The sequence below is a fragment of the Cervus elaphus genome, chromosome 6 (assembly GCF_910594005.1).
Source record: "Cervus elaphus chromosome 6, mCerEla1.1, whole genome shotgun sequence".
NCBI classification, from domain to species: domain Eukaryota; kingdom Metazoa; phylum Chordata; class Mammalia; order Artiodactyla; family Cervidae; genus Cervus; species Cervus elaphus.
In genome coordinates, this window is record NC_057820.1 from 22,347,699 (window position 1) to 22,362,393 (window position 14,695).

Below are 14,695 nucleotides of genomic sequence, written 5' to 3' on the forward strand. Positions count from 1 at the left end.
TACTCCTATACATTATCATATTGCTGCCATAAAGGGTTTTGTTCTCTAAATGACTCACACAGAGAAATGCTTTGGCTCACACTACAGCCGAAGCAACTGCCACTTTCTCTTTCTGGGTCCAACTAGTTGCCTCTGAAAACTGTGTTGTTACGTCTCAGATTCAAGGTTAAACAAAATAACAAACAAAATTTACTGACTCATAAGGTGCCTCTTCTTCTCACATTTGTGCAGGCCCAAAGACCTTCTTCTTCTTCTTGCTTTCATGGCCTATGGAATGAAAAAGGTAAACAAAAGCATGTACACATGTGTTCAGTTGCTAAGTCATGTCTGACTCTTTGCGACCCCATGTACTACAACCCAACATGCTCCTCTGTCCATGGGATTTCTCAAGCAAGAATACTGGAGTGGGTTGCCATTTCCTTCTACAGGGGATCTTCTGACCCAGGGATCGAACCCTCGTCTCCTGCATTGGCAGGAAGATTCTTTACCACTGAGCCAGAAAGGAAGCCCTAAACAAAAGTAATGACAACACAAGTGACAGATACATAATTGATATGTGAGCTTTGAGTTCTTAGTTGGTCTATTTTGCCACACCTGCCCCATTTTTCAAGCCTATACTTTAGCAAGTCCAGTAAAGATACAATATTCCTACAGAAGAACACAAGGAACTCAAATTCTGATCGTCCATGTTTTTTAGGAAGAACCTATTGTAGAAGAACTATATGACTCTCTGCATTATGCTTTTAGACATATGTCATCTGAGAACACATATCCCTGTTCTCAGAATGAGGTATAACATAAAAGAGAAATTCTGAACAGAAATAACACCAGGAAGTAATTTTTCAATGCATAGAATCACTTAAAACATCAAGGACCTAAAATATTATAATAAATCTTAAAAATTTTCAATAAAACACAACTAATTATTAATTACAACAAAAAATAGTAGCTATTCAAGCTATGTTATACAAACCACACGGCTCTAGATTACTTTAACTAGTAAATGAGTATGAATCCTTATTTGAAAGAATGCTGCACACATTTTCTAGATAAGTTAGAGTATAATCATGACCTATAAGAAAAGAGACTATCTAATCACAACAGAATACATTCTGATGTTTGAGTTTCCAGGTAATGATATGTCAGGAAATGGGAAAGGAAGATTGTATAAGGTACATAGATAATTCTAAGGCTTATAGTCATATTACATGCAAGCGGTACTAATAAAATGTGACTTCTTTGCACTATTAAAGAAATACCCCCAAATCATGCTACATCAAGGTGGTATAAAATTTTTTAAATCTATTTAGGAATGCAATTTAGGATTTATGACAAAGGCAGGAATGCAACACAGTGGAGGAAAGGCGACTTTTTTCCAATAAATTGTGCTAGATGGATATAATATCCATGCAAGCAAAAAATAGCTGAACTTCTTCCTCACAACATACACAAATAGATTGCCTATCGAAACCTAAAATGTGAAACAATAAAGCTTTCAGGAGAAAACACAAAAGAATGTCTCTGTGACCTTGGAGTTAGCAAAGTTTCTTAAACAGGGAATGGAAAGCAGTAACCATGAAATTTTAAAAGTGGAAAATTATACTGTGTTAAAGTTCCTATTTGATGTCAGAAATAACAAGAGAATGAAAAATAAACCAATAGGGGAGGATGCTATTCATTATAAATATTTCTGACAAAAGATTTATATTCAGAATATATATTTTTAAAAAACTCTTTAATATTGAGAAAAATACACACAACCCAATAGAAAAATGAAAGAACAAAAAAAAGACTTGAACAACCACTTCACAAAAAAAAATTTAGAATGACTAATAAGCATGTAAAAAAGGTGCTCAACTTCATGCAAAATAAAAACACAGCATAATTCTACCACCCTCCCACCACCCTCCACCCCGCTATGCCACAGCTAAAATGAAAAAGATGGGGAAATACCAAATGTTGATGAAAATGTACAGCAAACATATTAGAAAAGGCTTGGCAGTATTTATATAAAAGTTGAACATCACAGTCTGTTCTGACCCAGTAATTATAATCCTAGGTAAATGCGCACGTGTCAACAAAAAACATGCTTCAAAACGGTTTGTTACACTATTCATACCATTCCCAAATTAAAAATAATACAAATGGTCAGCAAGAGTCCAACGGGAATAAACTGTGGTATTTTGGAGCAATGGAAGATAAAACAGGAAATAGTATAAGGAATTCCCAACTATACACAACGAGGTAACTGAAACAAGTATTGAGTGGGGAAAAAAGTGAGTGAAAGTCGCTCAGTCGTGTCCGACTCTTTGAGAGTCCATGGATACAGTCCATGGAATTCTCTAGGCCAGAATACTGGAGCAGGTAGCCTTTCCCTTCTCCAGGGTAGCTTCCCAATCCAGGGATCGAACGGAGGTCTCCCGCATTGCAGACGGATTACCAGTTGAGCCACAAGGGAAGCTCGTGGGGGTGGGGGTGGGGGGAGACACGAAAAGAGTGTTTGCACTATGAGTTCATGTATATAAAGACTGTTAGTAATCTAGGTCATAGTTACACTTGGGACATGGAACAGGGAGAACTGGAAAGGGGTGGGTGTCTAGGTGTCCTGGGGTGCTTGCAATTGCAAAATATTCTAGTTCTTGCTCTAAATTCTAGTTACAGGGGTTTATCCAGTTTGTGAACATTTATACAGATATATCCAAATTAAAAAGTTACAGCTGGAACAAACAAGAGAATAACGTCAGCAACAGATCAAACATAAGACATTGTATTAAAATCATTGAGGTCAACAAGAACTCCACTGCTCCACCCCCAAGCCTGCGTGCGCACACGCACAATGAAGTGAAAAACCTCATTGGCTGGGACTAGGTGCGCACTTCCGGAAGCCACACCTTAGCACCGCCCCTTCCGTCTGCTGGTTATCCCGCCTTCCCGCCACCAAGTCTCCACACTATCCAGCCCGGCAGCTTCCGCCCCTTGGACTCAAATTCCACCAAGGCAAACAGGGCTTGGCGGCGGTAGCTTTTCTCACAGTCTCCTCCGTCAAACCCGGCTCGCTGCCTGCCGCCATCATGAACATCCGCAATGCTCGGCCAGACGACCTGATGAACATGCAACATTGCAACCTCCTTTGCCTTCCCGAGAATTACCAGATGAAATACTATTTCTACCATGGCCTTTCTTGGCCCCAGCTCTCTTACATCGCTGAGGACGAGGACGGGAAGATTGTGGGCTACGTCCTGGCCAAAATGGAGGAGGACCCAGATGATGTTCCTCACGGACACATAACCTCACTGGCTGTGAAGCGTTCCCACCGGCGCCTCGGCCTGGCCCAGAAGCTGATGGACCAGGCCTCCCGGGCCATGATTGAGAACTTTAGCGCCAAGTACGTGTCCCTGCACGTCAGGAAGAGTAACCGGGCAGCCTTGCACCTCTATTCTAACACTCTTAACTTTCAGATTAGTGAGGTGGAACCCAGATACTATGCAGATGGAGAAGATGCTTATGCTATGAAGCGGGATCTGTCGCAGATGGCAGATGAGCTGAGGAGGCAGTTGCAGCTGAAGAAGGGGTATATGGTGCTGGGCTCCAGGGAGAACCAAGAGACCCAGGGCAGCACGCTTCCTGGTTCCGAAGTGGCCTGTCAAGAGGAGAAGAACCCGGCCACTGATGGTAGCGGGAGTGACAGCAAGGAACCCAGCGAATCCACGGAAAGCCCCGATGCCCAGGACAGTTCAGAAGACTCAGACTCCACCTCCTAGAGCCTGCTTAAGGTAAGTGTTCTCACTTCCTTGACCCAATTCCTATCTCCCCTGAATTCCTGCACCATACTTGGGTCGCCAGATCCCATCCCATTCTAGCCGTAATGGATTTCACTGTGAAAACACCCTGTTGACCTTGGGGAGGAGTGTAGAGTGGGTTGGGGGAAACTCATTGCTCATTATAGGAAGTTAATAGGATTCCATGCTGAAAGTAGATTAAATTCAGTAAAGAAAAAAAAAAAAAAAAACCCAACATTTATCCTGCCTTTTCGATATGAATTGTATTTCAGAATATCCACATAGTTTATGAAAGAAATTTCTTCTTTATAGAATGACAGCTAATAAAGGTAGAAAGAATGCTAGAATTATAAAGTTGCCATTTTGAAACTCTTGAAACAATAGATCAGGCAGTTGTCATCAATGACTGATGCCATTAGGTGAAAGTTGGGACAGTTTGCAATGATGGATCAATCAAGCTAGCAACATTTGAAGTCACTGGTCAAGTGTAGCATCACTCAAGTGTGCTCAAACTCACGTCCATCGAGTCGGTGATGCCATCCAACCACCTCATCCTCTGTCATCCCCTTCTGCCTCCTGCAACAGGGTCTTTTCTAAGGATATATATTGAAGTAATTAGAGTTGAAATAATAGGCCTTGGATTTACTTCAAAATACTCCAGCAAAAAAAAAAAAAAAAAAAAAAGAGGTCAGGGAGGGGGAAATAGAAAAAATAAGAAGGACAACATGTAATAATTGTTGAAGTTAGGTAACAGGTACTTGGGGGGTTCATTATGCTATTTTTCATTCTATAATGTGTGAAAATCAACATGAAAAGTCAAAGAATAAAAGCAATTATTGTTCTTCCTACTACCCACTAACCAGTCACTGAAAAGTAGTTTTAAAAGACTATTTAATTTCCCTTAAAGAAGTTGTAACGCCTTAACAATTTCAAGGGTCAATTTAGAAGCTTTAACTTCTAGTCACCTTACCCTTACATATGAAAAAGACAGAAACTTTCACAGAACAAAGTCGTGTTATGAGTGACACACTGCATATAATTAAATGCCATTTGACTCATTTACTCATTCATAAAAATTTGTGTATGCTTGGCATGAGACTTGGAGCTTGGTATACACCAGTGATTAGCACAGGCTGATGTTTACATTATATAGCATCTTATCTTTGTGGTTATCCGCTTCTCTTCAACTGTTATACTCTACCTGAGTAAGATTTTAAGTAAGCAAAGATAATTGGAGATTGCTTAATATCTGATCTGAGAAACAAAAATAACTGTCACTTTAGCAGGGGAAGAGAAAATAATAAATAATTGTAAGAAAATTATTGTGTGGCAGTTAGAAATCTCAGTGTCCAAATTCAGGAATAACTGAAATGTTTCTTTATATTACTGTAATTGGCCTTTATTTCTAAGATGAAAGAGGTGTTCCCTGTACTTAGCATAAGTATCCTTCCATGTTGGAATCTACTGTGACATCTTCGTTGGCTCCATCTAACCTTTGGTCCTTACGAGCCCCTCTGGGTCCTTTCCAGTCAGAGGCCTCTTCAGGTCTCAGGTGTTCTCTGCCATGTTTGGGCCATTTTGGTAGCAAGGGTATTAATGTGCATAGGCTAGTTGTTCTAAAAGTTAATCTCCAAATCTCAATAACTAAAAATAGTAACACACATTTTCTCACATCATGGTCCAGTATGAGTCAGCATTATGGTAGGGATGTGGAGGGGAGAGGAAAAGAAGGGCCCTTCTCCATGAAGTCATTCAGGACTCTTATCTGCTCCGTAACCCTGTTTAGGAATCTGGTGAAGCCTAAGGACACCATACTTGTGGGGGTGGGGAGGAGTAAGAATTTTAGGAGAGGCTCAGTAGAGGGCTTCCCTGGTGGCTCAGAGGGTAAAGCATCTGCCTGCAATGCAGGAGACCTGGGTTCGATCCCTGAGTTGGGAAGATCCCCTGGAGAAGGAAATGGCAACCCACTCCAGTGTTCTTGCCTGGAGAATCCCATGGATGGAGAAGCCTGGTAGTCTACAGCCCATGGGATCACAAAGAGTCGGACACAGCTGAGTGACTTCACTCACTCAAGGACACCTCAGAAAACTGCCTTTTAAAGCCTTGAAAATCTGTGCGATTACAAAGGAAACCAATTTTTATTAATACTGTTATCAAATTATTTTAAAATAAACTTATTTTGTTGTTCAGTCACTAAGTCGTGTCTGACTCCTTACCACCCCATGGACTACAGCATGCCAGGCTTCCCTGTCCTTCACTGTCTCCCAGAGTTTGCTCAAATTCATGTCCATTGAGTCAGTGATGCAATCTAACAATCTCATCCCCTGCTGTCCCCTTCTCCTTTTGCCTTCCATCTTCCCCAACATCAGGGTCTTATGTTATTTATGTACTTACAAGAAAATTGAGTGTAAATGCTATTTGGAGATACCTCCAACAGCTGTAATGTAATATGAAAACCTGTGATTTGTATTGGTGATAAAGTTGCAAGGATTGTAACACACTACTATGCCTTAGTGCCTATATTCATACTTGAAGGAAATGCTAAATTTTAGTTGGAGGCTAGTGAAAATCCAGAATTTTTTGTTGTTGTTCCAAATCCAAGTTCATGGTTCTCCCAAATTCAGTTAATGGATCCCAGGCTAAAGGTCCCTGATATAGTGCCATTTTCTAGAATCATGTCGTCCACTTGTTCATATACATTCAACTTGCAGATAAGGGAAGATAATACACATAGAGGTTTATCTAGGTGTTAAAAGTCAGTCTCATTTTCCTAACTATCTGCAGGGAAGATTAGATAATGTAGTTTAGTTGTATGCCTGGGAGGAAAAGGAATGAGTTCTGGTAACCACACAGCATAGTTTCTGCAGCAGTGGGAACCACCCCAGTGGTGCTCTGGACTTTGAGAAGTTCTGCTTCCATGCCTGGCTAGAAGCCTGGGATCTCTCTGTTGCCCCCTCCCTCGCCAAAACGTTGCACAGAAAATTCTGCCAGGCTATCTGAGCTGTCTGCTTAATCACACGACACACATGTCTTCTGCAGAAACGTCAGCATGGGAATCTGGGACCCTGCCGGCCTTGCTGCCTTTATGCCTCTTGTTAAAGCCTGGAAGAATTGACCCCTCTACATGGAAATTCCCCGAATTGTCTAAAGCTGCAGTTACCATCCCTCATCTGTGTCCCATTCAGCAGGGGTTTATTAGGACATACACTGAGCTGCCTGAATGGGAAAAGACTTCTATGAGAAAAGAAAGAATAGAGACAAAAATTAAAAGGTTAATATAACAGAAGTATTATCTAGCCACAATTGTGGCATTCCCCCTGTGGAACTGGAGTTAAAATACCTACAGAAGAAAGTCCTGAAAGAAATAACTTTTCAGTTTCCCTTATCTTCTCTTGGGTCTGGGCAACAGAGACAAAGTTAGAAGATTTAGAAAGTGAAAGTGTCAGTCGTGTCCGACTCTTTGCGACCCCATGGACTGTAGCCTACCAGGCTCCTCCCTCCATGGGATTCTCCAGGCAAGAGTACTGGAGTGGGTTGCCATTTCCTTAGAAGTGATGGTGAATAGGGCAGCTGGCGAAGGAGACTGGATGTCTTCCTCTACAAAATGGTAATAAAAGTCACTGAGAGCACTGTGTCAGAGGTACTGTTCTAGGGACTATTTGTGAACTGTCTCTCTTAATCTTCCTAAAATCCCTCTAAAGTACGTACCCAGGTAGTGCTAGTTGTAAAGAACCTGCCTGTGAATGCAGGAGACATAAGAGACGCAGGTTCGATCCCTGGGTTGGGCAGATCCCCTGGAGGAGGAAATGGCAACCCACTCCAGTATTCTTGCCTGGAGAATCCATCCCACAGACAGCAAGGCCTGGCGGGCTTAAATCCATAGAGTCACACAGAGTCAGACATGACTGAAGTGACTTAGCACACACACGTACATGCAAAATGCATTGCTCCATTTTACAGATGAGAAATGCCTGTCATTCAGACAGTAAGTGGAAAACAGGGATGCAAACTCAGATGATGGGACTCCACCAGGGTGAAGATTAAGTGGACAATGCCTGAAAATTGCTTAGCACAGTGCCTCACACACAGTTACTTATTCTGTAAATTTTCGCTTTTAAACTGCAGTGATAGTAACCATCCAGCCTCTTTTTCTTCTCCACAGTAATCAAGTGATAGAATGTTGTGTATGAGCAGCAACAGTTTGCAGCCTTGGAAGGGAGATGCATCTTAATGATTAAAATAGCTTTCACTGACAAGCTGAATGTCAAAGCATTCAGCTGAATCAATGCTCGTCAACAGCAGAGTTTCTAAGGAGCCATAGCAATGAAGACAGGTCAGTTCAAAACATGCTAGTTAAGGCAGGAATGCCATCAAATTGATGCTCCTGACAAGAAATATGTGGATGATTAATAACAAAAAGGGAAAAAATGCAGAATCTTAGAATTTTCCATTGAGCTGGCAATACTGAGTTAACCAAGGTTACTTGAGTGACTCTCCCTTTCTGGTTTATTCTTTCTGTCGCTAAGCTGTCATCCTAACAAAAAGTTGTTAAATGTTCACATGAGCATTCACTGAAATAGACTGTTCTTAATTTTACCAGACAACTAATTATAACTGGAATGATATAATGAAATATGGAAGAAAGTTAGAGACTGACAGGTCTGGTAAATTCCTAGTATAACCTTACCCCAGATATGCCAGAAACCATAGATTTCAAATGCTGCTGCACTGTATGAAGATAAAGAGGGGAGGGGGGGTGGGAAGAGATAAAATATTGTTTTGAAATACTAATCAGATAGATATCGTTTGTTGAATTATTTATAATCTGTAACAATGTCACTTTTCCGCCAGTGTGCCATGTATATATTTAGGACGACTGAAATACGAACTTTGTTAGAGGTAAGTGATAAAAGCAGAGGCTTTTCCTAAATGTTATACTCTCTTCATGCTAAGGAGCTCTGTGGTAGAAGAGGTAAGGAAGAGACAATAATAACAGTTATTCTGTGAATGGCTGTGGTTCAAAGAGCCTTCCTGAAACATTCTGCAGTGCTGTTTCTTCAGACTGAAATCCTCAGACTATCATAGGGTTTTTTTTTTAAGTTCCAAGTCATAAAACTCTGTTTTTCTCTCGGGAAGTCATGTCAACAATTAACATATTTCTCAGGCTGCCATTGCCTGTCTTTAAGGAATCCTAGTAGTGTAAGAATTTGAACTTGATAAGCTAATAAGTTAAGGACTAGTAATATTCATATTTTATCTTAATGTCTTAATTGTATCAAGCAGTATTTACCGAGAAAACTAAAAGAACTATAGAATTGGTTTTTATATAACTTCTTTTGCATGCCTCTTTTAACAATATTTGAAACAAATTGAAAAAGGTAATGACGATAGACTTTCTGGCCTATTCTCCCACATCTTCCATGACAGCAAATACACTTGTTTTCAAAAATAACATTTTGTATTATATGCCTCTGCCTGTCCTGCTTGATTCACTGTTGTTATTCTGGAAACTGACTTCTCTGTAATTATGATTTTGGCTTTTCTGAAATTATGATTTTGTACAAAAATGCTTTTTAACTGGCCTGTGCCTAATAGCCTTTATCTTACTACTTCTGGGTACATCTGATAGGTGGGAAAACAGTGCATCTTTACAATTTTAAGGTTCTGTTGTTTCATTTGCAGCTACTCAGTAATGGGAAGCAATACTCCAACTTACATATTCCATTCACATATCACACAAACCTTTCTACCTTATTAAGTATAGGGCCTATGTCCCAGTTTCTTGGTCTCCAAAGTTACTGCAGACAGTGACTGCAGCTATGAAATTAAAAGACACTTGCTCCTTGGAAGAAAAGCTATGACAAACTTAGGCAGCGTATTAAGAAGTAGAAGTATCACTTTGCTGACAAAGGTCCATATAGTCAAAGCTATCGTTTTTCCAGTAGTCATGTACAGATGTGAGAATTGGACTATAAAGAAGGCTGAGTGCCATGGAATTGATGCTTTCAAATTGTGGTGCTGGAAAAGGCTCTTGAGAGTCCCTTGGACTGCATGGAGATCAAGCCAATCAATCCTAAAGGAAATCAACCCTGAATATTCGTTGGAAGGACTGATGCTGAATATCCAATACTTTGGCCACCTGATACAAAGAACCAACTCTTTGGGAAAGACCCTTATGCTTGGAAAGATTGAAGGCAGAAGGGGAAGGGGATGAGATGGTTGGATGGCATCACTGACTCAGTGGACTTGAGTTTAAGCAAATTCCAGGAGATAGTGAAGGACAGAGAAGCCTGGCATGCTGCAGTCCATGGGACTGCAAAGAGTCAGAAATGATTTAACAACTGAACAACCACCACCATGTTTCATTTATCTTCATTTCCTTAACTCCTGGCACATTATTCCTTCATTGTAAGTTCTCAGTATATAGTCATTGAAAGAAGGAAGGAAGGACCCTCCCAAATTACCAATATAGAATTTGAAAATGGAAAGGAGAGAAAGTATACTTAAGGTACTACTTCCTATTACCTAGTGTAATTAGAATGCTTTTAAGTTACGAATAAAGAGACATAACGGGTATTTTGGTTTCATCTCCAGGTCTCACAGAAAGAAAATATGACTTCTAGAATTGGACGCATTGCATCTAGCTTATCAAGAGCTAAAAAGACTTTTCATTTCATTTGAATTGAGATAAATTTCCTTTCTCTCTCTTTTTTTTTTTTTTTTTTTGAGATAAATTTCTTTTTGAGTGGAGTAGGATGGGGTAGAATTTGAAGATGACAAGCAAAAGTGTCATAATTTCTTTAAGTTTAAAATAAGATCTTTGGGGTAGATCTCAGCCTTTCATTGTTCTCTCCACTCCCCTTTCTCCTGGCAGAAGTGGCTTTTTGATTCGGTTCAGTTGCTCAGTCATGTCTGACTCTTTGCAACCCCATGGACTGTAGCACGTCAGGCCTCCCTGTCCATCACCAACTCCCAGAGTTTACCCAAACTCATGTCCATTGAGTCGGTGATGCCATCCAACCATCTCAACCTCAGTCGTCCCCTTCTCCTCACTTAGATGTCAAGAAAAGTTCATGTGTCTTCACCACAGAGAGGGGAGAGAGCCTCAGATTTACATGTGGCTCTTTGTGCTGCCATCTGACTTCTCACTGGCTCCCATGGAGATGTAGCGGGTCTAAACTGGCTATCAGTGCCTTGTTGATCTGCTGCCAAAATCTGTTACTGGCTAAACCCAGATTTTATTCTCTCAGAGTGGTCAGAGTCTATAGCCTTCCTTTGCTCACTTGCTCTCTTTTCACTTCTCAACAGCATTGCAGGTCCTCGTGTCTCAACCACATCTGCTCTCCGAGTCCTGACTTATCCCGTGAACTCTGTAGCATCTGCTCAGGGGTCATCTCAGGCCAACCCCAATGGCTTCTCACTCTCAACCTTCCACATACCCCACCAGGATCATGATGGAATACGCGGACACAGGAGCCTGCTGTGCAAACGCCAAGGAAGTTTGAGGCCTGCCATCACCGAACCGTCCCTGGCCTGCTCACACCGTGCCTGCCATTTTATTGTGTTTGTAGTAGTCCTTTGTTGGGTGTGGTTGTCTTGTAAGGTTGTCCCTTCCTAAAATACACAACAGGAAACAGGGAAAACTCCCAAAGCTCCCGGGCTTTTAGCTTTTGCCATTGTTTCTCTGGGTTTTCATTCTTGAGGGGGTAGTCAGGACCATCAAGTCAGACCTCACGCCCCCTTCCTCTTCCTTTCTCCCCTCTTCTGGTAGAAGTGTTCTGTTTCCTCTTCCTTTCTCCAGGAACCTGTCCTCTCTCACATCCTCTCCTTTCTTGAAGAGGTGTTCTCCTCCTTCCCCGTGGGAGGAAGTGATAAGGGCTTCTATTACGCAATCAGAACTTGGAGATTTTAAGAAAAGGACAACCAGTAATTAAATTGGAATATCTAATCTGCTTGTTTGTGTCAGTTGTTTGTTTTTTTTTTTTTGGTTAGTGACATAACTTGCCGTTTATTGAGAACCTATAATGTTCAGGCACAGTGCTAGGGCCTTTATTACCAATATATTTAATCCTCTCAGCAACTGGGAGGTAAGTATTATTATCCCCACTTTATAGATGGCGAACCTGAAGCTCAAGGAGGCAAAGTAAATATCTAGGACCTGAACTCACATTATTTGAATTCAAAGCCAAAATTCGTTTCACTTTCCTCTTGCTCCTTTTGGCATTTTATTTATAAAAATGTGAAAACAATAGCAAAAAAAGGGAGAATCGAGTTTTAAAATGTGTTGACTTAACATGTGACAACTATATGTCTTTTGTAAATATTTATATAACCCACTATTAAAATCCTGTTTACTGTTTTCCCCAGTAAAAATAAGTAAAGGCAAAACATTTTGACCACTTTTGACGAAGTGCAGCAGAGGTCACCAGATAAAATCCAGTTATCATTACTTAATGTTTTTCTATTCACTGAATGTGAATTCCCATAGTGTGTAATTTTTCTCATGTTTAAATTTTTATGAAAACTAGTGCATATGGTTTAAAGTTAAAGCCCTGACATTAACCATCCAATGACAAGACAGAAATCTGTTCTCTGTAGTCATAATCAGCCCTCCTAAGCTCCTCTTACAAATCTACTCTAAGAATGCACTCGAAGAATGCCTGCCTAATAGGAAATGATTGCCTGAGGCAGACATAAAAGTTTTTTCCTACATAAGGATTTGCCAACACAAACCTCTCATCCATCTTTCCATCTTTACTGTTCTTCTTTTTAATTTTCTCTCCCAACTCTAAAAACTATTTTATTCCTTCCTCTCAAGCATGTATTTATCCCTTTATTTTTAAATATTACAGCTTTCTAACATCTGTCTCTAGGGCAGCATAATCTTACTGGTGAAATATTCCATGTTTTCCTTGAGCCCTTGTCAATATGTCTTCGTGTTAACAGCTTAGCAGATGGAGAAACAGAAGGAGTAGCCTCAGCTTACCTGAATGATTTCTCTCCGGCACCCGGCACATGACTGTCTCTACTAACTTGATGATAGGAACTGGAGTAATTGGAAGATAAGAAATGATGCCTGACCCTTGCAGTGTTATTTACTAGAACTATTGGCAGCTTTTTCACGTTACTGTTCGATCCTTTTTCCCAGTCTCGTACCAGAAGACAGAATTACAGCAACCTGCCTGGTTTCCACTGTGCCTACTTAGATAATGAAAGTAAAATAAACAATAATAATATTGCTTTGGGCATAAATTAGCATGTCCCCAGGTGGTTCCAGGGTAATCACTGTGATTTAGCAGGAGCAATAGCTTTCTGCAACAGAAAATGTGGGAGCCTGTGATATTGTTTTATGTAATAGCATTGTTCTTTTTACATGGGGCTTATTATTATTATTACTTAATGGGCTGACTGCTTTTTACTTAAGTGTTGGGTTGGCCAAAAGCTTCATTTGGGTTTTTCCATAAGATGTTGTGGAAAAACCCAAGGTTTTTTGGCCAACTCAATACAAACCAAGAGAGGCCAAAGCAGGACTTTGAAACAATGATGTAGGAGAGTCAGTGGTGAACACCCTCGGACTAGCTATAGGAAATGACCCACACCCACTCCTGTACTTGCTGCTTTAAAGAAACTACCTGGTGGGCTCAGGTGTGTGAGCATATTGTTCAGAAACACTAATCCTCAAGATGCAGGGTTTTCTCTGGCTAATAGAAACTTGTGAATGAAGTCTGAAGTCTGAGTTACCTAGTTGGAATCTGTGTGTTTTCCCTTTGGAGATAAGACTAAGGAACCGAAAAAAAAAAAAAAAGACTAAGGAACCGAAAGTGACTGAAACAACAATGGGGAAGTAGATATGTGGGAGGGGCAGAGAGGGGTGCCGGAAGTTAGTTCAAAGCTGGGTAAACTAGGAAAGGATAAGGACTCTGAAATAGTTGAAAGAAAGTTTGCTGAAGCTTTTACAGGCAGATGGGTCATTTGGGGACCATGTTAAAATGAAGGTTTTTTTTCAGTATGGGGGGGAGGGGCGCGGGGATGCTGAGTGTCTGAATTTCTAACTAGCTCCTGGACAATGGGCAATGCTGATGTTGCTGATCTAGGTATCACACCTTGACTTGTAGGTGTCTTAACAGTTATATCGAGCCATGGAACTAGTCCAGAATAACTGTGACTGGCCTGTAGGTTGGTTTGTATTAGACCCCCAATAATTTAGAATATCATTCTTAAATACACATGCAAATCTTGTTTGTCTTAGGAATTTTGTCATATGAGGTTGATGACCTAACAATTTCAATAAAAATTCCAACCTGTTTCATCAAAATGTGTAAAGCAAATTTTATATATACAGTATATGAGCTATAGTGATAATAATTGACATCTTCTCTTACATTAGAAGGTAGGCTCAGCAGGTAAAGAATCTGCCTGCAATGTGAGAGACCCCTGTTCAATTCCGGGTTCAGGAAGATCTGCTGGAGAAGGGATAGGCTACCCACTCCAGTACACTTGGGCTTCCCTGGTGGCTAGCTGCTAAAGAATCTGCCTGCAACGTGGGAGACATAGGTTTGATCCCTGGATTGGGAAGATTCCCTGTAGAAGGGAACAGCTACCCACTCCAGTATTCTGACCTGGTGAATTCCATGGACTGTATAGTTCATGGGGTCGCAAAGGGTTGCAAAGAGACTGAGCAACTTTCACTTTCTTTGATATGTTAATATTTCCTCATCTTTGACTTCCAAACAAGTGAATGGGTAGACGAGATTTTTGAACTGTCACTCAATTTATTGTGTTTATTGGTCCACAGGTTACCCCAGACACTAAGGTTTCCCATGCTGATATTTGACATAGAATTTGAACATGAACACATTAAAAAAAAAAGAGAGTATGAGATCTTTATGTGGGTTGAAGTGGTGTGGGAAACAACT

General features: G+C 40.6%; 1 protein-coding gene across 1 annotated transcript; it reads left to right on the plus strand.

The window, feature by feature from the left end:
• Window positions 1-2,929: 2,929 nt before the first annotated feature.
• Window positions 2,930-14,059, plus strand: NAA11 (N-alpha-acetyltransferase 11, NatA catalytic subunit). Its single transcript, XM_043905840.1, has 2 exons — window positions 2,930-3,773; window positions 11,088-14,059. The coding sequence occupies exon 1, from the start codon at window positions 3,072-3,074 to the stop codon at window positions 3,759-3,761; it is 690 nt and encodes a 229-aa protein (XP_043761775.1). The 5' UTR covers window positions 2,930-3,071; the 3' UTR covers window positions 3,762-3,773; window positions 11,088-14,059.
• Window positions 14,060-14,695: the final 636 nt, after the last annotated feature.